The 26,411-nt window shown below is 47.4% G+C and overlaps 1 protein-coding gene across 1 annotated transcript in view; it reads right to left on the bottom strand.

Annotated features, from left to right (window-relative positions):
• Nucleotides 1-323: 323 nt before the first annotated feature.
• SIRT7 (sirtuin 7) overlaps nucleotides 324-26,411 on the bottom strand; it is a 103,515-nt gene continuing 77,427 nt past the window's right edge. The window contains exons 9-10 of the mRNA XM_078653793.1: nucleotides 11,245-11,351; nucleotides 324-1,475 (exon numbers count right to left, since the gene is read on the bottom strand). Coding sequence (XP_078509919.1) covers nucleotides 1,259-1,475; nucleotides 11,245-11,351 — 324 coding nt within the window. The 3' untranslated portion in view covers nucleotides 324-1,258. The remainder of the gene's footprint in view (nucleotides 1,476-11,244; nucleotides 11,352-26,411) is intronic.

Genomic DNA, 26,411 nt, shown 5'->3' with positions numbered 1-26,411 from the left:
GAATTACCAATTGCAGATTGTTGTGGTGAATACTTTAATCTTCCTCTAAGAGGAGCTCTCTTCAATTAGTTTCTTTAATGAAGGCTTGCAGTGATAAGGTGGTGACAATTGTTTTCTTTCAGCAACAAGAAATGGGAATTTCTGTGCATTAGATCTGCCAGCTGAACACTGACCGCTTCCCTGGTCAAGGGGGGAAATGGATAAGCCCTACAGTCAATCATAATCCATTTCTCAAACAAAAACAATTCTTAGCTCACAGCATCTAAAATTACTTCTGTCATATTCACTACTCTGCCTACTTTCAGACCACAACGACATCACTCTAATACTTAAAAAATGTTTTTATTACAAATATACAAAACCATTAGTTAAGGACAACAGTGCTATTAAGATTGGATACCACAGTAGACACCCCCCACCCACATCCCTTCCCAGAGTGCATGCATCAGGGTCCTTTAACTTATTTCAGAGCTCAGAATGCATTCAGTTCTAAAATGGGAAGTTTTCGGGGAATACCAATCTTCAGAAAAGAGAGCGCAGAAGTATTATCTTAACACATGAAGGAAAGCAGTCTTTAGAAGATTATGTCTACAGCTCAGGAAACTATTCATCAAAAATCGATTCCCTGACATATAGCTTCAACCAGAATTCTTTCCAAGTTGAGCACAGATCTCTGGGATGAGAACGTTCTATATTAAAAAATTCCAGAGGGTCCCTACAAATCACCTGGGATTACCTAGACAGTATCCAAGCTCTGCTCAGTCACCATTTCATCCATAGTCATTTGGCGGGGCTTTGGTCTTAACATTCAACGACAGTCAAAAAGTCCAAAAATCTTTTATATGATGGTGGATTGGACTGCCCACGTTTTCCAATCTTAGAGTCCATGCTTCTTCATCAAAGTCCTCCTAGGAAATTCCATAGTCAGGAGTACCTCTAGCTTTGGTTACCAACAACAGTCCCACAATCTTACATACCATGAAAGGGCTATCTGAATAAAATCACAGCCCCACAGCTAGAATTCTTCAAACAGCTGCAGAATAACAAACTTATCACAAAGCAAGGAAAACCTTGTAGTGGTGTGGATCTCATGCCACTGTACTGAGTGGCTCTCATAGCCAAATGAGTGGCACTGCACTATCCCAATGCTGCACAATGAAGCCCACAATTCATCATCTGTTGCACCATACTACTGCCTGCATTAGGGCTCCCAGTGCAAAAAACAGGTTGCTTGTACTTCCATCCGGTGTTTGCACCGTCAGACCAGTTTCTTTCTCTTCGTGCCTTTGGCATAGCCTCTACCAAACCAGCCTCCACTCAGTACTGTGGGTTCTGGAGACGAAGACTCCAGAGTGCCCTTCGATCCTTGCTGGGCCTCCTCTTGCCTCAGGGGGGACACCAACAACTTTCGACTGTGAGTGGTTTCTTCATCAGGCCTCAGGGGTACAGCCAGTGAGAATATTGGGTCATTTAATCTGTCAGACAAAAGCAAACACATGAAGTTTAGATTTCCAAAAGAAATGTACACTGACTCACTCCGCCAGAAACAGCGAGAATGAAAGGGGCTGCAGGTCAAGAGAATTTTAAGTGAGTTGTAGGAAAGACCCATCCATTTTCAAATGAACAGACAAGCAATAAAGTTTAGGAGAGCAGCGAGTGAAAAAGGGCTCGGTGAAAGAGGAAGACCCACTGCAATCCGATAGTAGAAGTGACCACACACAGGGGGAAGAATCAAGGAAATGGTAAGGATAGACATAGACTGGAACATAAGGGTACTCACTGGAACAAGAGGGTACACACAGGAAGGGAAGAAAAGACACTTAAAGGACAAAAATCCTCACACTGCTGTGAACCTGTGACTGTTTATGCTTTTCTGGCTTACTTGGTACTTTCCCCAGGGACAAGAAGTTACCAGAGTGTGCTCCACATGGTTTTTAATTGATTCTACAGCAGAGATCAATGTTCTTCTGGATGGGAAGAATGACCAAAATGCACCCTTATTCCCAGTAGAGAGTGCTCTGCACATCAAGCTATTTGGGGGCGAATGGCTAGTAGCATGGTGGAGGCAGAATTACTAGTACAGAGGAACGTACCCTAGAGAGGTGTACTGATCTGCATGTGTAAACACAATTTAAAACCCTAATAGCTTGAGTCGCTCACTTCTCGGAGTAGTAATGGGTATGCATATACGGTTTGTGGCGAGCTAAGAAACACAGCTCCAACAAGAAGTGAACAGGAACTTGTTTACGAAGGCCAGTTCCTTGTAGTTGCTTTGAACTTGGGAAAGACGATCTGTAGCACCAGCTTAGAGGAGGCTGAACAGGCTAATACTGTCATGTTCTGCGTTTAGGTAGTACCTATGGGGTCAAGCTATGTTCGGTGTTTTCTGGGTGGTTTTGTTTGTGCATTTCTTCTTTGGTTTATTTTTACCTTTTGGTTGGTCCTTCTACTCTGTCTTTCTGGCTAGTTCCTCTGCCATGGGGGCGTTTGGGGGGCAGCCGCTGTGCAGTTCTTGGGATTGACAGGCGAGTATTTAGATGCAGCCCACCGGTTCCCCTCGCTTGGTTTCTTTCCTTGTTCCTGCCCCGGAAGGACTTTGTTTTCTATACGCATTACCCTCGTTTTGTGTTTTTGGTTCTTTGTACGGGGCATTGAAATTTTCCAAAAAATAACAAAGTCTTCCTTCGTTATAAGTGCACTAAGTGTCTTTTTTTACCTGCGTGGCATTTTCCCCCCATTTACCCCAAAGACTAATCCCTGCAGACTTGTGCCATTATTATGGCTTATTGCTTTTCTCTTCTGGGACAAAGAACTTTGTTAGTTTCTACAGACTTCGATGGATATTTGCTTCATATATTAAGGGGTGAGCAAAGAAAAGAACAACCTTCCACCTAATTGATTATTTAGTGACGTGAAAAGGTTTTCTTTTGTGTTTATGATTCATGCTATTAATTTGATTTTCTTTTCTTTTTTCTTTTCTAAGACACTCGGATCGTACCTGGGTTCTACCATATTCCAGAGAGTGAAGCCTGGGAGTGGATTACACCCTTCCCTTCTTTCCCTTGTTTACCGATCCTTCCCCCGGTGCTTTTTCCACTTGTGTCTTTATACTTTTGGGCATGAGGGGATAAGGCACAGGTTGAGGAACGGGACACTCGTTCCTACATTACCTGGTTTTCAGGTGAGTGGGGGCGGAACAAATACTTTGAGGTGAGGCACTTCCAAAGGTAGGACCAAGCCTAGGACATCTGAGAAGCCCAGCTGCCAGGCATGTATTAAGCGTGTGCAACTCTGCAGCTCTACATGCCAAGAACAGATGCATACTGGTAAGTAGCATTTTCCGTTCGAGGCATATAAGCTGCAGATTGCACACTATGCATAGATTGTATAGCAGTACCCACACTAGCGGCGACCACCCGTATCTGTTGCAGTTGTTTGAAATAGTGTTTTAAGTACAGACTGGCCTACAGTGGCTTGTTGCTTTGTTTGCACATCTACTCAGTAGTGTTTTGTGAATGTGTGCGGTGTAGACCATGTAGCTGCTTTGCAGATGTCTTCCAAGGGAATGTTCCCTAAAAATGCCATGGAAAGCCCCTATTTTCCGTCCTATTTTCCTTGTAGAATGGGCTTTTGGAGGAATTGTTAGTGTACGCTTAGCTTTATGGTAACATATCTGGATACACTTAACAATCCACCTGGGAATACCAGATTTTGATGTTAGGTTAACTTTATGCGGTGGTGAAAAGGATACAAAAAGCGGTTTTGTTTTCCTAAAGCTTTGCGTTCTCTCTATGCAATATAGTAATGCTCTTTTGACATCTAAGGTGTGCAGAGCTCTTTCTGCTACTGTTTGTGGCTGCGAGAAGAAAACTGGAAGTTCCACAGACTGGTTTAGATGGAAAGGAGAAACTACCTTTGGTAGGAATTTAGGGTTTGTACGAAGAACAACTTTATTGTGATGCATTTGCAGAAAAGGTTCTTGAATGGTAAATGCTTGCATTTCACTAACTCTTCTTAACGGAGTAATGGCTACTAGGAAAGCCACTTTCCATGTGAGAAATTGCAATTTACATTTATGTAAAGGTTCAAATGGAGGTCCCATGAGACGTGTAAGCACTATGTATAAGTTCCACACAGGTGAAGGTGGTAGCCTTGGAGGTATTATTCTTTTGAGACCCTCCATAAAAGCTTTAATGGCTGGCACTCTAAAAAGAGACAGATGCTGTCTATTTTGTAAGTAAGCTGCAATGGCAGCTAGGTGCAACCTGATAGATGTGTAGGCTAAATTACACTTTTGAAGGTAGAGTAAATAGCCTATAATGTGTTGGATGGATACATCTAGTGGATTTATATTGTTGTTTTGACAGTATATTACAAAACGTTTCCACTTAGCAGCGTAGCATGCTCTAGTGGTGGGACGCCTTGCTTCCTTGATAACATTCATGCATTCTTGAGGGAGTTTAAGATAACCAAACTCTATGACTTCAGGAGCCAGATCGCAAGGTTAAGCTGAGCTGGGTCCGGTTGTCTGATCTCTCCATGGTTCTGAGTAAAAAGATGTGGAGATAGGTTTAGTTTTTGATGTGGTACCACAGATAGCTGTAGCAGTGTGGTGTACCACGCTTGTCTGGCCCATGTTGGAGCTACTAGTATAAGCGTCAGCGAGTGTTGTTGCATTTTGCGTACTAGTAAACGAATCATTGGTAGAGGAGGAAAAGCGTACGCAAATAGTCCTGACCAGTTCATCCATATCGCATTGCCTTTGGCTAATGGGTGTGGGTATCTTGTGACGAAGTGTGGGCATTTTGCGTTTTCGTGGGTGGCGAAGAGGTCTATTTGAGGTTGTCCCCACATTTGAAAGAACGGTGAAGAACTTGTGGATGAAGTTCCCACTCGTGCAGCTGCTGAGTCTGCCGACTTAGCAGATCTGCCATGGTGTTTTGAACCCCTGGGACGTGCTGGGCTATTGAGAAGATGTTCTGAGGTAGAGCCCACCTCCATATCTGCTGAGCTAGTTGAGAGAGCTGCAGAGAGTGTGTCCCTCCCTGTTTGTTTACATAATACATGGCTGTCATATTGTCTGTGCGGACTAAGACAGACTTGTTTGCCACTTGTGTTTGGAATGCTTTCAGAGCTAGGAACACAGCTAATAGCTCCAGATGGTTGATGTGGAGTAGTTTTTGCATTGGTGTCCAACTTCCCTGCGTGGTGTAATGCAGTAGGTGGGCTCCCCAGCCGGAGAGCGATGCGTCTGTTGTTAGTATGATTTGTGGAACTGGCTCTAGGAATAGTCGGCCTTTTGACATGTTTTTTGTGTTCCACCATTGCAGAGAGTGATGAGTCCGTCTGTCTACCAACACTAGGTCTGTTAACTTACCTTGAGCCTGGTTCCATTGACGTGCTAGACATTCTTGAAGTGGACGCATTTGCAGTCTTGCGTGAGGTACTATGAATATGCAAGATGCCATCATCCCTATGAGTTGCATAAACACTCGAGCTGGAAGCGAGTGATTTGAATTTTGTTAGGAGCGTTTGCACACTTGTTATCCTTGCTGGAGAGGGATAAGCTTGTGCTAGTTGAGTATTGATTGTGGCTCCTAGGTACTGTTGTGTGTGCGATGGTAGCAGATGTGACTTGGTGTAATTTACTGTGAACCCTAAGTCGTGGAGTAACAGCATTGTATTGTGAGTGTGTTGTACACACTGGTTGTACGATTGTGCTTTTATGAGCCAGTCGTCTAGATATGGGAAGACGTGGATGTGCTGTCTTCTTAAGTGTGCTGCTTCCACTGCATGACATTTGGTGAACACTCTTGGCGCTGTTGTTACTCCGAATGGGAGTACCTTGAATTGGTAGTGCTGTCCTTCTAGCACAAATCTTAGATACTTTCTGTGCGCCTGGTGAATTGGAATGTGGAAGTAGGCGTCTTTGAGATCTAGTGTGACAAGAAAGTCGTTCTGCAACAGGAGTGGAATGACTTGCTGAAGTGTGACCATATGGAAATGATCTGATTGTATGTAAGCGTTTAGAGGTCTGAGGTCTAGAATAGGTCTCAGAGATCCGTCCTTCTTTGGAATTAAGAAGTACAGGTAATATACTCCTTTGTTCCTTTGATGTTTTGGAACTATCTCTATTGCATTTTTCTGCAGGAGAGAAAGTACTTCTTGTTTGAGCAGCGTTAAATGTTCTTGTGACATTGGGTGCTGTTTGGGTGGTATGTTTGGGGGGGTAGATGTTAGTTCTAGACAGTAACCTGACAGAATTATTTGAAGCACCCACCTGTCTGATGTGATGTCTTCCCAGTCTGACAGGTATTGCTGTATCCTTCCCCCGACAGGAGTGGAATGGGGCGGGGAAGGGGAGGGGAGTCATTGGGTAGGGGTGGAGGCAGATCGTGTGTTGTTATTCTTGCCTCTGCCTTTGTTATTGTTAACGCGATAACCTCCCCTTTGATAGCCCTTACTGTAGGTAGACTGAGTGGGGCTTTTGTATGTTGTGGAAGGTGTATCGGATGAGTATCCTCTGTTTGCACCTCTATATGTCGAGCGACAAAATGAACGTCTGGGAGCCTGCGACTGCAGGGCTCCCATAGATTTTGCCGTGTCTGTCTTTTTTCATTTTTTCGAGGGAGACATCAACCTCTGGTCCAAATAAGTGTTGCTCATTGAATAGTTGATTGAGTATAGCAGTTTGGACCTCTGGCTTGAATCCAGATATACGTAGCCAAGCATGCCTGCGTAGCAGGACGCTAGTGTTGACGGGTCTGGAGGCTGTGTCTGCTGCGTCTAGCGCGCAGCGGATAGATGTGTTAGTGATAACTTTTCCCTCCTGAATTAGCTCACAAGCTCTATCTTTAGATTTGTCAGGAAGATGTTGCATTATTTGTTCGAGCTCATCATAATGTGCCCTATCATAGCGTGCTAGTAAGGCTTGCGTGTTAGCAATGCGCCACATGTTTGCCGCTTGTAAGGCCGTTCTTTTCCCCGACGGATCAAGGAGTTTAGATTCCTTGTCTGGTGGGGGAGCTTCTCCTGATGATTGAGAGTTAGCTTTACGTGCGTTAGATACGACTAGAGAGTCCAGGGGAACTGGTCCCTTTATAAATGCTGGGTCAGATGGCGCAGCTTTATACTTTTTTCTCCACACTTTGGTTTATAACCCGTGTCCTGACTGGGTCTTTAAAGACCTGAGAGGCATGTTTAACCACGCCTTTGAGCATAGGCAAAATTGCTGAAGACCTTTGTGCGGTGTCAAATGTGTCTAGCAGGAAGTCCTCCTCTATTGCATCGGAGTGCATGTCTACCCCATGGTATTGTGCTGCTCTAGTCAGTAATTGGTTGAACCCCATTGTGTCTTCTGGTGGTGAGGGCCTAGAGGGTTATATGTCATCTTGTGGTACATTTGGGACAATTGGTGTAGTATAGTCTTCCCATGGGTCTGGTGAGGCTGGAGGATAATATGGGTCCTGTGGATCAGCCCCTGTATCTGATATGTCGTCCCCATTATCATCATGTGTGCTAGATGGTGTAGGGGAGAGAGGTGGTGAAATATGGGGGGGGGGGTGGGATTGGGTGTAGGAGGCGGGGAAGGTACATGCATAGGTGAGGTAGAAATGTCCTTTTTCTTCTTTGGTGCTGGTGCCTTTGATGGTCGTTTTTTTGATAATGTTAATCGACCAGTTTTGGGAAAATTTATGAGAGTCTTTTGCTTTGGGTCCGGAACAAACAAGTCTCTTTCAGGAGTGTGACCTTTTGGCGTGGAAGGCTGTTTCGGCGCCGCAGCGGCTTCTTTCGACTTTTTATCTTCAACGGGGAAAGCCGGGGTCTTTTTCAGTTCCGAAGTCTTTTTCGGTTCCGGGTGTTTTTTCGGGTCCGATACTTTTTTCGGCTCCAGTGCCTTTTTGGTGCCGGAAGCTTTCGTCAGCTCCGAAGTTGATTTGGGTGCCGAGGAGACTGAGTGCTTCGGCGCCGATGGCTTCGGAGAGGTACTAGGTGTTTTTTTCGGTGCCGGTGAGTGTGTGCCAGCACCGAGTGGAGGTCGACTCGGGTCCGAGTCGCCCGAAGGCCTTATTGACTTTTTGGCCGAGCCCGAAGGTGAGGCCGTGGAAGTAGAGTCTCGGTGTGCACCCGAGCCTTTTTTGTGTGTGTCGAGGGAGGGCTGGGGTCGACGGTCTTACTTACGACCCGCTGCGCTGGAGTTACGTCCTCGACATCAGAATCCTCTTCCTCCGAATTGCTGTCGACATCGTGTTCTTCTGGGACGTCGACGCCTTCATGGAAAATGTCGTCCGGAATCGAAGCTGAAGATCTTTGAGCCATTGTTCGTCTGGCTCTCCGGTCCGGGATAGTCTTTTGGGAGCGGAAGGAGGCACAGGCTGAACAGTCCTTGGCCTCGTGCTCCGGAGAGAGGCAGAGGTTACAGACCTCCTGGAGGTCGGTGTGGGGAAACTTCGACCCACATTGAGGACACCTTTTAAATGGCGTCCTTTCCATTAGCTGGAGTCGAGGCCTAGTTGGGCCTGAAGGCCGTAGTCGACAACCGGAATGGACGTTCTTGGTCTCTAAGAGTAGTGTCGACAGGAAAACGCTTTCTAGAGTAGTTTCTTGAAGCCGATGAGGATTGCGTGCCGATGGTAATCGGTTTCAACACGGAGCGCTGGAACCACATCCGAGCCCGGTGGCGGAAAAAAACAATCTGGGGATGGAGCCGATGCCCATGCGCAGTATCACCCAAAGGAGAAGTCACCTATCCCTTGACTTCCAAAGACTTTCTACAACAAAAACAAACTGCAAACATCCGGGCCCAACACTAGGTGGCCATCTATGCATAGTGTGCAATCTGCAGCTCATATGCCTTGAACATTTATTTTTAACATCGCAAAACACAGGGCGCGTTTCGGTGCTGCATGCCTTCTTCCGCTGTGATTTTGCGATGTAAAAAATAAATTTCTGGTGAAAGGTATTTTTTCCATTTCCATATGTAAAACCATGTGACACTAATGGGGTGTGTATTTATATGTCAAAATTTCGCGTGGAGCTTACATGTGATCAAGGCCAGCTTGGCTAGCCGAAACGCGTAATGGCAGGTTGCGGGAGCACTGCATATGAAAATGATAAATAAAAAATAACCTTGAATCACAGGAAGTGGTGTTCGTGTGTCTCTATCGCCGAAAGGAGGTTGAGGATGTCATTGGATTTAATTATATATATATATATATATATATATATATATATATATATATATATATATATATATATATATATATATATATATATATATATATATATATCACACAAGCAGCACATTAGCTGCCATACCTTTTACAACAAGCACAAGGATTTACATCTAGGCATTCTGGTAGGCATTACACTTATGTGTTAACCAACTTCCTGCTATACCTGCACGGAAAGGTAGGTATTTCCTTTAAATACTCGGCATCCTCAAAGTGCAGTTAACATTCAGAAGATACGATGTCCAGTAGGTACAAGGAGATCACCCTTTGACGAAGTAAGTCGGAACACCTATGGTGATTGAAAGAGCTTAAGCATTCTAAACTATTTACTGATTTTTTTGGCATACTTCCTCAGTGTGTGACAACAATGAGGTCTCTGGCCCCATCTCCAAGGGGCATTCTATCCCGAGTAAGGGTAAGACCTCTCTTTACTAAGATGAATGGACATATCTTGCATATCATTTTAAGCACTACATTGCAGTTGATTTTACTGTTTACGTGTCCCTTTGCAGCATCATAAGCAACTCTGAGAATGCAGTAGCGAGTTATGCCAATAACAGGTTCCACATCAAAGCGAAAGCATTTACTATTTATTGTCAGATAGTATTCCATATAATGAATGAATGCATGGAGAGTGTCTGTAGATGGTAAGGACCTAGGGCCACTTGGCAGACACATGTACCATTGTGGTGCATTAGTACTAGTCTCCATCTCCTCTGTACTCAAGGAATAAACATTTCGTTTTAAGACATAACTGGATGATTTTTAAAATCACACTTCAGGCCTCCCAGATTGCTGTCCTATCCAAAAAACTCTAAAGTACGTTCTTTTAAAAAAGCCCATTCGCCATTAGAACCATTCATGGTAAATGAGGAAGCTGAATGATGAAGCATGACACCTGGGTAGGTGTTTGAGAACTTACCTCACATTTTTGTGATATGTTCACATTGAACAAGCCCAAAGGATACACAGATACTGTACCCAATCCATGGAGAAATAGTTTGACTCTGGGCAGAGCACTAACTGACTGGGTTTCACTTTGGTATTTCTGGTCACTTCTTGCAGGGTGTGATGCCAGATGGCCTAATTCCTCTAGTTTTCCTCTTGCCTTCTTTATTACTGAGTGTTTTGGTATTGGTACAGTGTTGTTGACCCCATTAGAGCGAAAATTACATCAAATATTTTATTTTGAATCTTTTAGATCTAAATCAATAGAGCTTTTTAGTTTTGTCAAGGATTACCAGCACTGATCACAGATCCACATTTGCATAAACGCAAATGTAGAAATAGACTGCTACAGAAATAGCAGTACCCATTGATGACACAAAGATCAGCAAAAAAGATTTATAAATCACACAGAAAAGAAATGAGGAACCACAATGGGCAGTGTTTGGGAAACACAAAAAAAGTTGGATAAGCACACCAAAACAGTGCTGGGAAGAACAAAATAATTGAGTGAAGGATGCTCACTGGAAAGAGTTGGATGATCACAGATGAAGGGAGGGGGTAAAGCTCAAGCAAAAGGAGGAAGGGACAGGATAACCCTGACAAAAGTGGGCAACAAAACAGAAAGGAGTGTACTAGGATTATAAGCAGAGATAGCCTTCACAAACAAGAATACTCCACATGGCTAAAGTGCAAGCCTTGCTCCAGGGAGGAGCAGTGCAGCACAAACATTTAGAGCACCAGAGGTGGTAATGATGGCAGCACACAGTGGATGCAGAAGGTTTATGCATACTGGTACCACACAAACCGAAAGACAGATAAAAGTGAGTTACAGAGGCTTCATACAGCAGACGTAGAAGGCAATACACAGAAGCGGTAGAAACCAGATACATTATGTCAAACACACAGTTTGTTTATAGGCAGCACACTGAAGGCTCAGTAGGTGCTATAGAGTTGAGCTAGAAGCTGCATGAGAGTTAAACAAGGTAAATGAACACTTCAAAAGAACACAATGAATAGAAATTAACAGACAATAGCCACAGACAACAGAGAGGGGGGCATTCACCTGTCATATTCTGGAATTTCCAGGCCCAGCTCCCCCAGAAGCAGTCTCATAACATCGTCACATTTCGCATGAATCTTCAGAGCAGCCAAATCATCCTTCGGGGTCCACTGAAGACACAAGTAACCAAGATAAAAAGTTAGGTATGGAAAAATACCTTGCCAAAACTACCAAAAACCACGAGGACCTCCCATTTACCAACATCACAAATTTAAGTGTGATCACATTGTGGTGGAGGATGGTTGTGACCTATGAGTCAAGGGATTTAGATGGCTCAGTGACCAGGATGGAGGCAACCCTACATTGAAGAGAAACACCAGAGGTAGAGGCCATACTGACCAAAGGAAACAGTCACAGAGATTGGCCCACAACCTGTAAAGAGTAGTGCATGGAGTTGCCCACCATGCAGGGTAAAAGAACCAACGTAGTCCTTGTACAGCATTTGGGTTACTCCATCACACATGACTGATAGCCTTTCCGCCATATTAGAAGCCCATTATATCCTATTGCACTTGTAACTCGGTGGACAGGACTTCTGCCATGTTTGTGATAGAGTACCCATTCACCAAACTCTAAATTAGACCCTCAGTGTCCAAGGGAAAGAGCGCAGAACTGCAAAGTTTGAGTCTGGGATGGCAGCGTTAAAGAGACCCAAAGAAGGTGCCAAACATTGAGGTACCTAGGAAAACAGAAGAAAATATCAGGAGTGAAAGACACTAGCAGACAGAAGATCAAGTGCAGGGTGGATACATTTCTGCAATCAAGAAGGAGAGGCCACAGTGTTAGAAATGAACACATGGCTTTGTGAAGCTGTGCGACACTGCCCTTATTTTTCTGGACAGTGCTGGTTTCATCTCCCAGTGAGCCTACTGGAGGTACTCCCTGTTTGTTACCCCCTCTCACACCATTGAGGTCAGACAATACCAAAAGAGTACTATTATTCTAAATGAGAGTGACTACTGCCACCTCAACCTATGCCTTATGGTGACTCATGTGGTGGCACTGAGATTATAACCAAGGGCAATGGTATTTTATCAGAACCCCCTTGGGTTCTCCCTGTCCGCTCTGCTCTGTACACTGTATTTTTAGTTCACATATATGGGGTCATTTGCCTTCATCCTCTCTGGGATATACAAGGATAGCTGTTCTATATTTGGGAATGTGATGTTTACAATCGGAGGAGTGATGAGGCATAAGAGTCAGAGAAAAAGAAAAAGAGAAAAAAATACTATTTCATAACTTGGTGGTCTCCTTTTAAAGAATTTGTGATCCACCTTGAACATTTCAGCCAGCACATACACTCTGTCCACCTCCTGGAACCTTTTTGGATGGGGCAAGTCTAGGCAATTTCTTTTTCCCAGTGTAGGTTTTCAGATCCATGGGTGAAACTCAACCATTCCGATTCCTATGTTGTAGCCATCTCCTGGGGCAACATAGAAAAGAGTCTTTGAACGTCTTTTAAGCATCACAGCTGGCTCAGTCTGAACTAGTCTTTTTTGGGGACAATATAGAAGAAGCCATAAAACCTACCAAGCAATAGAGCTCTCTTCCAGAACTGGATGAGACCAAGGTGCCGCACCACCGCGCCGCGGTTTGTAAGCGCCTAGTTTTAATTACATTAGCTATTTTACTACAGGCTCGTTATTTTTCATTTTGCTTAGTTTTATTGTGAAGTGGCTGTGCTTCTCCCCCCCCTCTCTTACCTGCATTTAATTTTGGAAAGTACACCACCGTTTTGGTGGATCCGGGTTCTGTGGGTGGTCTGGGGATCGACATTCGCCGCCATTTTGGATTGGGACGCTGGTCTTTCGGCGGGCGCCATTTTGGAGCGTCCCTGCGCTCCTCCCTCCATTTCTCCGCCTATTTAAAGTCGCTCTCTCCAGCGCAGCGGGAACGCGCAGCCGGACGCCGTCGCTTGCCGGAGTCTTGCCAGGGTCCTGCCCGTCTGCGCCCGTCCGCGCTAAGGACGCGCTGGGCGCAGCAGGGCCCTCCCATTTAGCACCTTTTGGGAGGTAGGATGATTGTTTACACCAGTGCAGCGCTTCGGGCGATTGGGCTGTCCGTCCCATGTTGCGTTTCTGCACCGAACCATCCCTTGTGTGGTCCCTATCAATGTGCCTGCAAAAGATGGTCGCTCGACCAGCCAGCGGGTATCCGGGACTATGACATCTCGGCAGCTCTATCGGAAGGCAAAAGTGTGCCTCAGCTGAGTAAGTGTCGTGTCCATGGTCTGCGTATTTTAAATCTCAATACCAGATCCCTGGTTAAACATCATCTGTCTATTATGGACCTTATCACCTCCGAGGAGCCAGATCTGTTTACCATCACTGAGACCTGGCTCCAGGACACAGATGCAGCCATAATTAATCTGGCTTGTCCTCCAGGATATTCATTTTTTATGTGGAACCGCCTGTCAAGAGGTGGAGGTATCGCTTTAGTTATAAAATCCACCTTTGTGTGCACTTGGACGGGTCTTCACATTGCTGGGTGCGAGAGCGCCCTGTTCAAGATTAACATCAGCCCTCAGTTCACGCTGTCTGGGATGGTCGTGTATCGCCCCCCAGGCAGTGATGTAGCATTCAGGGGAGCTTTCCCTGAGGCGGTTAGTACGCTAGCTAGTGACTGTGCCAATTTCTGCATCCTAGGTGACCTCAACCTCCACTTTGACAATCAACAGACCCCGGCTATCAGTGGTTTTTTGGCGGATCTGGAGGCCCTTCAGCTGACCCAACTCGTCACTCAACCCACACATGTGGCTGGTCACATTTTGGACCCGTTATTTACCAACTTATCGGATGTCCAAGTCTTGGCTATTTCTCCATTGGGTTGGACGGATCATTTTTTGGTATCTGTCTGGCTACCTCTCCCCGAAACCTCTATTATTCCATCTCCTAAGTGGATCCCTCGGCGGCACTGGAATAAGCTCAGGCTAGAGGACCTACACTACATCATGGCTGAAGAGTCACTAGGCCCCCTGCTTAATGTCACCTCGGGCTACGACCAATTCTGCAGCTGGATTACTAAGGCACTTGACAAACTGGTGCCTATCATCTTAAGTAAATCCAGCTCCAGGCAGTCGAGCCCTTGGTATGACAGTGCCCTCCGTGCCCTGAAGGGTTCATGTAGAAGGGCAGAAAGGGAGTGGCGGAAGACATATGATGTCGCCAAAAAAACCATGTACCTGGCGTCCGTCAAGCTCTACCATCGAGCTATTTGTAGAGCCCGTGCGGCCTTCTATGCGACGGAATTCTGAAACAGCCACAACCCATCGAAGACCATCTTTAAAGCCCTCAAAAATCTGATGGCTAAGAGAGCGGCTCCGCAAGTGGATGGTTCTACCTCCCATTGCGAAATTTTGGCCGCTTTCTTTTTGGAGAAAGTCAAGACCATTTATCAGTCGTTTCCCAGCACAACGCTATCACCCATCCCTTTGATTGGCCCTCGCAGCTGCCCGGCATTTCACTCTCTCCCTACTCTGTCCTGGGATGGGTTTGTCAAGTTGGCACAACGAGTTAAGTCCGGCTCTCCGGCGGACCCGCTTAGACCCGCCCTCTTCAGAGACTCCTCTTTTCAGGGGCGTACTGCGGTGTGTTCGCTGATCAATCTTTCCTTGACTTCAGGTACGGTTCCTGCCAAGTGGAAGCAGGCGGTGGTTTCCCCGATCCTGAAAAAAACATCATTGGATCCTTTAAAACCGGAAAACTACCGCCCGATTTCATTGCTTCCCTGGCCGGCCAAAGTCATGGAGGCCCACGTCAACCTAGCTCTAACTGAGCACATGGCTCGGGCCAATGTCCTCGATCCTACGCAGAATGGGTTCCGTGCTGGCCACAGCACGGAGACTGCCCTTCTTGCAATGGTAGAACATCTGCGGAGTGTGTTGGATGCAGGTCAAACGGCAGCGCTTATTTTATTAGATCTTAGCGCTGCCTTTGACACGGTGTCCCATCGCATCCTTCTGCACCGCCTGGAGGACATTGGCATCTGTGGCTCTGCTCTGCAGTGGTTCCGCTCCTTCCTTAGCGATTGCTCCTTCTGCGTTGCCACCCCTCCTTTTCAGTTTAATTCCATCAGCTGGACCTGGGGGTCCCCCAGGGCTCTTCGCTGAGTCCCACGCTTTTCAACTTGTACGTGCGGCCGCTGGCTGATGTCGCCAGGCAATGGGGCCTAACCATGGTCTCGTATGCCGACGACACGCAGCTAGCGGTCACGATCAGCGGGGATGCCGAACAGGATGCCCCCAGGTTTCGAGATGGACTGAGAGGGGTGGCCAGCTGGATGAATAACAACTGTCTCCAGCTGAACGCGAAAAAAACTGAGGTGATGATCGTTGGGAGGGGAGCTGACCGCTGGGGGGGCGTTTGGTGGCCTCTGGAGCTAGGGCCGGCCCCTACACCAGTGATGGAACTTAGGAACCTGGGAGTGTGGCTAGATCACACCCTTTGCTTCACTACCCATACCAAGAGAGTGGCGGCATGCTGTTTCGGTGTCCTGCGTGGGCTAAGGCCGGTGCTCAAATTTTTTGATGCCCCGACGAGACAGCTGGTTATACAAGCGACGATCATCTTCCGGCTGGACTATGCCAGCTCGCTCCTGCTGGGAGTAAACCAATCTGAGATCGTTCGCTTGCAGCGAGTACAGAATGCCGCTGCGAGAGCGGTGGTGGGTCTGCCGAGGTTCTGCCCCACCTCCAATACCTTGCGGTCCCTACATTGGTTGCCAATTAAAAGCCGAATTCACTTTAAAGCCCTCAGCCTTGCATTTAAAATCTTAAAAGGATCGGCACCTGAGATCCTTAATAACCTTTTATCCGCCTATGTCCCGACTCGCACTCTTAGATCTCTTGGGCAATCTCTTGCGGTTATCCCACGTTTCAGGCTTAGCCGGATGGGCGGTCGCTCCTTTCGTGTGAGAGCTGCGGCTCTTTGGAACTCCGTCCCTTTGGAAATCCGCCTGCTGGAGGATCTATTAGCATTCCGTAGGGCCGTGAAAACCCACTTGTTTTAATTTCTTCATATGGAGTCGTGTATTTTCTGTTTCCTGTTGCGTTGTGTTATGTCCACCTTTTCCATGCGCCAGGACGCTCCTTAGCTGGAGCATCTGTGCGCAAAATAAATTATAATAACAAATAATTGTAAAAGTGGCCAACCCTCTGGCTTTTTCCATTTTCGGGTGACGAGGCTTCCCGGATTTGCTGAGATAAGCCCAGTTTTTAACATCCGTTCTGGCAAATTTCAGTAAATTTAGTACATGTTCCAATTTTGAGAGATGATGGACTGAACACAGTGGCATGTTTTCATGTTTTGTATAAATCGCAGCAGCCCCTCATAGACAGCAATTTAGTAAACATATTTAATACTGTATGCATTTAATTTCCCTTAGTGAGTTTTCTATTATGTTGAATGCTGTCAATTAATTTGTTAGAGAAAGGCCTGGATACGGGCTTTCAAAATACAGCCACCCTATTCCAACAGCCCACCTAAACCACCTAAACCACCAGAGGGCTATAAATACTGCATGTAGGAAGCTGGATCTTTATGTGATATATATAAAAAATCTGAAAGAACGTGTAGAGTGTCCAAGGGTTTAATTGTGAGTGTACAAGGGCTTGCTATGCAATCACAACGTGCCCTGTTAGGGGGTAGTGTGGTCGAGCAACCTTAGGGTTAACACAGAGGAGTACAAGAAATTTTCCAATACACACAATGATCAATAAATGATACACACGACTCAAGAAGGAGATCCACACCAATTTATAAAAATAGCAAGTATCCTTATATATGTTTAGGCATCAGAGAAAAATCTCTCGGGTAAGTACGCTTTTAAATATAAGCGCTTTTCACTTTAAAAAGTAGACAGTGCAATTTCTGAATTCTGCAATGTTATCCCATGGAAGGAAGAACAAGTTCTGAAAACAGGTATAATACAGTGACTTACAAGACCAATCTCAAGAATTTAAGATGACTGGTGGGCAAGGTCCATGGCAGCACCAGCGGTACGAGGGCGGCCAAGTGCAGGGTGCAAAACAGCATCAGGAACCCAATGAGTTTCTCTGGAGGTCAGTCACTGTGGAAAGAGGTTGCAGGATCTAGGTGGAAGGTCAGTGGGGTGAACCAACAGGGGAGTTTAAGGCTTGCGATGCTCTGGGAAGTGGGGACACCTGGGGTCCTCTTCTCCACAGCCCGGAACCGACAGATGCAGAGGTCTCTTGAGGGTCGGGTTTTCTTGAACGGGGGACACCTGGGGTCCTCTTCTCCACAGCCCGGAACCAACAGATGCAGAGGTCTCTTGAAGGGCTGGGTTTTCTTAAACGGAGCAGTCGAGGGGGCCTGCGTGCAGAGGCTGCAGGCGATGTTGGGGAGTCCACGACGGGTGAAACCACGATGGACTCAAGCTCTCGATGGTTGGGGGTCGTTGTTGACACCAGTAGCCCACTTCAACTCGGGTCGGAGGTGACAGGTAGCTTCAGGTGTCGCGTGTTGGTAGTTCTGGAAGCCTTAGAGTCTTTGCTTTTGGAGTTCCTGCAGGATAAAGGAGGAACAAGTCTGCTGTTACCAGAAGGTCTTAGTCACAGCTGCAGGACGAGTCGACGCGGGATGCAGACAGGCCATCAGGTTTGGTATCAGTCAGCTGCTTCTTCTCTCCTCTCTGCTTCTGTGGTTCTTTGTTGTCTTCTCTTTTCTTCATCAGGATCTGCTTCTCTGTACCAGGGGCTCCCCTAAATACTGAATTTAGGGATGTTAGGGCTACTGACCCTATGGATCAGTACTCCCCCATATATCCACTCCCTCTGGCAAGTGGTCATAACCCTGTCCCAGAATTCCTAAGTATGCTATCACAAAGATGCCTTCTTCTGAAAAATCATGTACCCCTCACAGTGGTCCACCTAAGGGCTGGTACTAGCCTGGGGGTGGCACACCTACATGAAGGGCGCTGCACGGGGGGGGGGGGGGTTCCTCTCCTGTGAGGGGAGCCAGATTCGCATTCCAAAGGTGGCAGCTTCTTTGAAGCTCGCTGGCCCAAGGAGGCTAATCACCAGGTCATCCTGTGGGAGGAGAGGGGGTGGGTTACACCCTCTTCCAGGACAGGCTTTTGTTCTGGGTCTCCTGAGAGCCAAGGCTCTCACCTGAGAAGGTCAGAACAGAGTCTCAGTGGCAGGCTGGCTACAACCAGTAAACACAAGGAGATGATGCACAGAGCGCTTAAACTTTTCAGACACTTATCCCCAGTCACAGATCTGGGTTGAATGCATCATCATTCTTTATCTCACTTGGCCACCCCAGTTCAGACCCAGCCATATGCAAATCAGTCTTGTCCCTGTTCCTCATGGGAACAGTCCAGCACGTTTTGAGGTAACATCAGCCAGGCTAGTTTGAGACCAGTAAGCAAGGACACCAGAGGCTGATAGGATTTCAGGGGGCACATCTAAGCTGCCCTCTGTGGGCCTGTATTGGTAAATCCGTCACTGGAATCAGTGTGGGTTTATCAATACTAGATGTCTGAAACCAAACATCCCCATTTTCAGTGAAGCCATTGTGTGGCCGGGGATCTTATTTTCACCAGTGTCCAGCACATGTTTCAAAATGACTTCCCTGTCCACTTTCACTGGCAATAATAGGATTAGGATAGGATAGCTCATGCAGGTATACCCTCACATGTAATATTTAGCACCCTGCCTTAGGACTGGCAATCCTGCTGTAGGGGTGACTTACAAATATCACATGCAGTGTTAGGGGACATGGCACACAGTGATGTGTAACAGCTCATGTTTTAACTTTCGTCTGTCCCAAGACATGCAGCCTGAAATGGCAGTCTTGCATGTGCTTGGTGAGGGGGGTCCCTTAGGGTGAACAATTCTTGCTGCGGCCCTTATGGACCCTCATTAGTACCTCAGGCCCATTTACTAGGGACTTACAAATGGTGCTAAGGGTTTTGCCAATTAGAGAAACAATTGTACAGTGTTGTGAAAAAGCTCTGGCAATGGGGAGCTGGTTAGAAGGAACCCAGTGCACTTTCAGTCAAAATCACATTATTTACCAAGCAAAAAGTGGTGGTGACCATGTAAACAAGCATTTGCAAAGCGATAGGTCTCGCATTTACGAGAGTTTGCGCTATTGCATTGTAAATGACAATGCCTTTTATTTATGTGTTGCTTTAAAAACAGATAAATAAAATGCATTGTCATTTACAATGCCGATAGCTTAAACTCTTGTAAATGCGAAACCTATTGCATTGCAAATGCGTTCGGCGCCCATGCTATAAAATCTTTTAAAAAGCATTAGGAGAGAGCTTGTAAAGTTATTTGAGAAAATAGTGCATGGTGGCTGTAATTAAAGCCTACTGAGTAATAACACACAAAACAGGGGGCGTCACTATGGGAGGTTACAAAATGAGACAAGGCAGTACCAAGGAGAGACTCCTAAGCCTTTTGACCAATGAACAGCCACAGTTCACAGTAGACAATGACACAAGCCAATGACAAAATATGGGTGGAGAGTGCGCGGAGCTTCATGACCCTACCTGAATAGAGCATGCCTCATAGAGCAGTGCATGCACCGCCCAGGCTCGACCTAAAAACCAGTGTATAATGCAGCGCAGTTGTTTGCTCCTGGTACCTCAAGTTCTTGGAGAACCTACAAACCCTATAAAGCTCCGTGACTAGAAGGGTCTAGCAGACGTAATAGTATATTGCTTTTGTAAGTCAGCCATTGTGACAAGAAGTACTGGATGAAAATGTCACAAATGGCTGTTTATTCCTACTCATTTTCAATATTATTTTAAATTCTTAATCCCTCTAGGGTCACTAACTTCAACTGGATTTGACCACAATGGGAGGATGTTTGAGTTGTTACTGGTCCTACTGATGAACAGGGTAGATGAGACCGAAGAGGGAGAGGTCAGTTTGCCAGGTGGGCTTGTTTTCATGGAAGAAATCAGCTTATATAACAGAGTACTGGAGATCAGTGGTATGTGTACAGCCTTTTTGTAAACTCCACCCGTCCTGATGCACACTATAAATTTTCATGATGTGACAATGTGTTTTTCACCAATGAGAGATCTGAAATCTGCAATATTCACACTTGGTCATTTAATGAACTTCAGGTACTTTTTTTCTCTCTATTTTCAACCGCTTTAAACCTTTTCTATTTCTTTTGAAATTGAAGTAAATTTTTGTAGATGTGATAAAGCACAAGTTACTACTTGTGTAACGATATATCTGTAATTTTGCGTAGCAATACTCCTGCGCGCCGGCAGGCGAAGTCCGCGGCTCCGCGTCCGTCGTCGTTAGCGCCGGAATGACGTCGGAGTACTTAGACGCCACCCTCACGTCAGTTCTGATACACAGCTTTTCCGCGCCAGATACACAGAGCCATGATAGAACCAACACTGGTGCCATGAAACTAGGGCCCTGAAAGGGGATGACCTTAACCCTAGATATCGGTTCGCAGAACGGGGAGGATGGGTGGGTCGGTAAGGAATCTATCACTAACTAATGTCTCTTACAGATATATCGTTACACAAGTAGTAACTTGTGCATCTGAAAGAGACACGTTAGTGATAGATTCCTTACCTTAGAATAGATACCCCAGCAATACCAACCCCGGTGGTGGGTCTGCGAACCAATAATCACACCAGAAGGTCCTGGAGGACGGAACGGACAAAGAAGCCATCCCTCCGGACTTGGCTGTCCAGGCAGTAGTGTCTCGCAAACGTGTGCAGCGAGGCCTACGTAGCTACCTGACAAATGTCCCGCAAGGGCACTCCTCGGCCCAGGGCAGTCGTAGTCGCCGTGGCCCGAGTGGAATGAGCCCTCAGCCCAACAGGGGGTTCCTTCTTGGCCAAGGAGTAACACGCCTGGATGCACAAGATGATCCACCGAGAGATGGTCCGCCTGTGCACCGGCCGTCCCTTATTACCACCCACGTAACCAACAAAGAGTTGGTCATCCACCCGGAACTGGCGTGTGCGATCCAGATAGTAAGAGAGCGCACGTTTTGGGTCCAGACGGTGGAGCCTCTCTTCCTCTTTTGAGGGATGCGGAGGCATAAAGAAGGTGGGCAAGGTGATGGACTGCCCGATGTGGAAGGCTGTGACAACCTTGGGCAGGAAAGAGGGTCTCGTCCGCAACACAACCTTGTCCGGATGGACAGAGAGGAAAGGAGGTGTGGAAGAAAGAGCCTGGAGCTCACTCACTCTCCTGGCAGAGGTGATGGCAACCAGGAAAGCAGTCTTCAAAGTAAGAAGATGGAGAGGACAGTTATGGAGTGGCTCAAAGGGAGCACACATTAGATAAGTAAGTACAAGGTTCAAGTCCCACTGGGGCATCACGAAAGGAACAGGAGGAAACGTGTGTGATGCCCTTCAAAATGAATATGCTACTTACCAGTATGCATCTGTTCTTGGCATGTAGGGCTGCTAACATTCATATCTGTAGCATTGATCGCCGCCTAGTGTTGGGTCCGGATGATTGCACATTGTTGTCCTGGAAGAGTCTTCGAAGTATCACGAGATAGGTGGCTCCTCCCCTGGACTACAGTGCGCATGGGCATCGACTCCATCCCCAGATTGTTTTTAGCCATTGCGGCAAAGATGGAGTTTAACAGTGAAAGTGATGGCCATGCTAGAGATTAAATGCAAGAAAAGTCGGCAGCCGCTACGGGCGCCGGGGAGGAGGGCGGGCGATATGAATGTTAGCAGCTCTACATGCCAAGAACAGATGCATACTGGTTAGTAGCATATTCAGTTCGAGGCATGTGGGCTGCTAAATTCATATCTGTAGCATAGAATACATAGCAGTCCCTCCATTAACGGCGGCCGCCCGTGCCAGCTGCAGAAGTCTGAAAAAGTGTTTTAAGAACAGCCTGTCCTACAGCTGCCTGCTGTTTGGAATGCACATCTACACAGTAATGTTTGGTAAACGTATGTGGTGTAGACCATGTGGCTGCCCTACAAATGTCTTCTAAAGGAATGTTACCCAGGAATGCCATGGAGGCCCCCAACTTGCGTGTGGAGTGTGCTCTGGGGGGGACCGTTAAAGTGCGCTTAGCCTTCTGATAGCAAATCTGAATACACTTAACGATCCACCTGGCTATTCCTGCTTTGGAAATGGGGTTGCCTTTATGCTGGGCTGCGAAGGCAACAAAGAGTTGCTGTGTCTTCCTAAAAGGTTGTGTTCTGTCAATGTAGTACATAAGCGCTCTTTTGACATCAAGCGTATGGAGCATCCTTTCCGCTACCGTTTCTGGGTTGGGAAAGAATGCGGGCAGTTCGATAGTTTGATTGACATGAAACTGCGACACCGCCTTAGGGAGAAATTTGGGGTTAGTGCGCAGCACCACCCTGTTTGAATGAATTTGTATAAATGGCTCTTGAATGGTGAGCGCCTGTAGCTCACTAACACGTCTTAGGGACGTTATGGCAATGAGAAAAGCCACTTTCCATGTGAGGAACTGAAGCTCACATGAATGCAGAGGTTCAAATGGGGGACCCATCAATCTGGTGAGCACCACATTGAGGTTCCACACAGGAGCTGGCGGGGTCCTGGGAGGGATGACCCGCTTCAGCCCTTCCAGGAATGCTTTAATGGCAGGCACCCTAAGGACAGAGAGATGCTGCCTGTTTTGTAGATAAGCCGCTATGGTGGATAAGTGTATCCTAATGGAAGTGTATGCTAGATTGCATTTGTAAAGATGCAACAGATAGCAGATGATATTAGGAATGGATGCATCGAGCGGGTTGATAGCGTGCTCGGTACAGTAGATGACAAACCGCTTCCATTTTGCTGCATAGCAAGATCTGGTAGTGGGCTTCCTTGCCTCCCGGATGATGTCCATGCATTCAGGGGGCAAATCAAGGTAGCCAAACTCTAAGACCTCAGGAGCCAGATCGCCAGATTGAGCTGCTGCGGATCTGGGTGCTGAATGTCGCCACGGTTCTGCGTTAAGAGCCGGGGTGTGAGGTGCAGTCTTTGATGCGGTACCACGGAGAGTTCGAGGAACGTGGTGTACCACGGTTGTCGCGCCCACGTTGGAGCAACTAGGATGAGCGTCAGCGAGTGTTGCTTTAGCTTTTTTGCCACCAGCGGAATGAGAGGCGCTGGGGGAAAAGCGTACGCAAATCTGCCTGACCAGTTCATCCATATCACATTGCCCTGCGATAGTGGGTGAGGGAACCTGGCGGCAAAGCTTTGGCATTTTGCGTTTTCTTCCGTGGCAAACAGGTCTATCTCTGGATGACCCCACTGCTGGAAGTACGGGCGGAGTACTGATGGATGTAACTCCCACTCGTGCATCTGGTGGCTGTACCTGCTGAGCAGATCCGCCATCTGATTGTCCGTGCCCGGGAGGTGTTCCGCCATGAGGAAGATGTTCCTCTGAATGGCCCACTTCCACATGCTCTGAGCCAGATGAGACAACTGTGGAGAGTGCGTACCTCCCTGCTTTTGAATGTAGTACATGGCTGTCATGTTGTCCGTCCGGATCAACACGACTTTGTTGCACAGATGTACTTTGAAAGACTTGAGTGCCATGAAGATTGCCATCAGCTCCAAGTAGTTGATGTGCATCTTCCTCTGTAGCGTTGTCCATAGTCCCTGCACTGTATAGTGGAGCACATGAGCCCCCCATCCCTGGAGAGATGCGTCCGTCGTTAGTGTAATCTGTGGCACAGGCTCCTGGAACGGTCGGCCCTTGCAAAGGTTGTGTGGATTCCACCAATGCAGAGAGCTGTATGCCCGACCCGTCACCAACACTAGGTCGTTTAGCTGTTCTTGAGCCTGAGTCCACTGATGCGCTAAGCATTCTTGGAGCGGACGCATATGGAGTCTCGCGTGCGGGACTATGAAGATGCAGGAGGCCATCATGCCTATCAACTGCATGAACACTCTCGCTGGGAGTGAGTGGTGCGGTCTGAACTTTTGGATCAGCGCCTGGATGTTGTCGATCCTCGCTGAGTTTGGCTGAGCTGTGGCAGCCAGGGTATTGATCGTCGCGCCTAAATACTGCCGCACATGGGCCGGCTGAAGGTGTGACTTCGGGTAGATCAGTGTAAATCCCAGACTGTGAAGGAGGTGGATGGTGTGGGACATGTCTGCGGCGCACTGCTGGGCTGACTTTGCCTGCACGAGCCAGTCGTCCAGATAAGGGTAGACATGTATAACCTGTCTCCGGAGGTGTGCCGCCACTGTCGCCAGACATTTTGTGAACACTCTGGGAGCAGTGGTCACTCCGAAGGGGAGTACCTTGAACTGGTAATGCCTGTTTTGGATGGTGAACCTGAGGTACTTTCTGTGGGAGGGGTGGAGTGGTATGTGAAAGTAAGCATCCTTGAGGTCCAAGGTTGCGAGGAAGTCTCCCTGTTGTAACAAGGGGAGAACCTGCTGCAGTGTCAACATGTGGAAGTGTTCTGAAAGAATGTACTGGTTCAAGGGACGCAGGTCTAGAATCGGTCTGAGTGAGCCGTCCTTTTTTGGGATTAAGAAGTACAGGGAATAAACCCCTGTGCCTTCTTCCTCCACTGGCACGAGCTCTATTGCGCCCTTTTGCAGCATCACCAGAACCTCCTTCTGCAATAAGTGCAAGTGCTCTGCTGACATAGGACGGTGTTTTGGGGGCATGGGTGGTGGGGTGGATGTCAGTTCTAAACAGTAGCCGAACTGGATAAGTTTCCTGACCCACCTCTCTGTGGTGATGGACTTCCAGACGGGCAGGAACTGTTGGAGTCTCCCCCCGACAGGTGTTGGATGGTCGGGGGGCAGTGACAGGGAGTCACTGTTTGTTGGCGGCAGAGGAACGGGAACTGTTGTTGCCTCTGCCTCTACCCTTGGCACTGTTTCCTCTGTATCCACCTCTGCCCTGCTTGCTGTAGGAGGATTGCGCACCACTTTTATTGAATGGCGTCTGCTGCGACATGTGCCCTCTGTTAATACCTCGATTGCCTGAGCAACGAAAAGTGTTCCCTCTAAATTGTTGTGACTGGAGAGCTCCCATGGACTTGGCAGTCTCGGTATCTTTTTTGATCTTCTCCAGGGTGGTGTCCACCTCTGGGCCAAACAACCTGTCTGGATTAACGGGCTGGTTGAGGATAGTAGTCTGGATCTCTGGCTTGAATCCCGAGATGCGGAGCCATGCCTGACGCCTCAACATCACACTAGTGTCGATCGCTCTCGCTGCCGTGTCCGCAACATCTAGCGCACACTTTATAGCAGCGTTGGAGATGAGCTTCCCCTCCTGGATAAGCATTTCAGCTCCCTCTTTAAACTGGTCTGGGAGGTGTTGTAACAGCTGCTCTAGGGTGTCGTAGTGTGCCCTATCGTATCTGGCCAACAGAGCCTGCGTGTTTGAGATGCGCCATATGTTGGCCGCCTGAGCTGCCACCCTCTTCCCAGATGCCTCTAACACTTTTGACTCTTTGTCTGGGGGAGGAGCTTCACCCGTGGTTTGGGAGTTTGCCCTCTTGCGGGCATTAGAGACCACCAAAGAGTCCAACGGCAACTGGCCCCGGATGTAGGTCGGGTCTCCAGGTGCCGGTCTGTACTTCTTCTCAATGCGTGGGTTTACCACCCGGGATCTTGTGGGTTCCTTGAAAATGTCTGCCGCATGCTTAAGGACCCCTTTTAACATTGGGAGAGTCTTGACAGTTTTTTCAGCAGTAGAGAAAGTGTCAAAAAGGAAGTCCACCTCTACGGGGTCAGCATGCATCTCCACCTTATGGTTTGTAGCTGCCCTTTCAATTAAGGCATTAAATGCCGCAGAGTCCTCAGTGGGAGACGGCTTCACGTTATAAACCTGAGGATCCTGGACCGTCTGCTGGTCCCCTTGATCACCAGTGTCCATCCATGAGTCCTGCTGCTCATCAGGCTCTGTATGAGCAGGAAAATTGTACTCCTCATCTTGCTCCCCTCCATCCCCATCAGAGTATGTGGGTGAAGGTGTTGCACTCCGCCCATGCTGAGGAAGAATACGCTCCATAAGAACTGGTGCTTCTGCCGCAGGCTTTTTACGTTTCAGAGGAATGGTAAAGGACTGCACAGGTTGTGAAGTAATCTTCCTCTTGTATAGCGTGAGTTTCCCGGTGTCGGCATCGATGAAATGCTCCGACCGTTCTTCAACCAAAGGGTGTCGATGACCTACAGTCCCAGCCGGTGGAGTGGACGTCGACACAGCGTTCTT

The sequence above is a fragment of the Lissotriton helveticus genome, chromosome 7 (assembly GCF_964261635.1).
Source record: "Lissotriton helveticus chromosome 7, aLisHel1.1, whole genome shotgun sequence".
NCBI classification, from domain to species: domain Eukaryota; kingdom Metazoa; phylum Chordata; class Amphibia; order Caudata; family Salamandridae; genus Lissotriton; species Lissotriton helveticus.
Note: the sequence above shows the minus strand (reverse complement) of the source record. Positions and strands in the feature narration are given on the sequence as shown.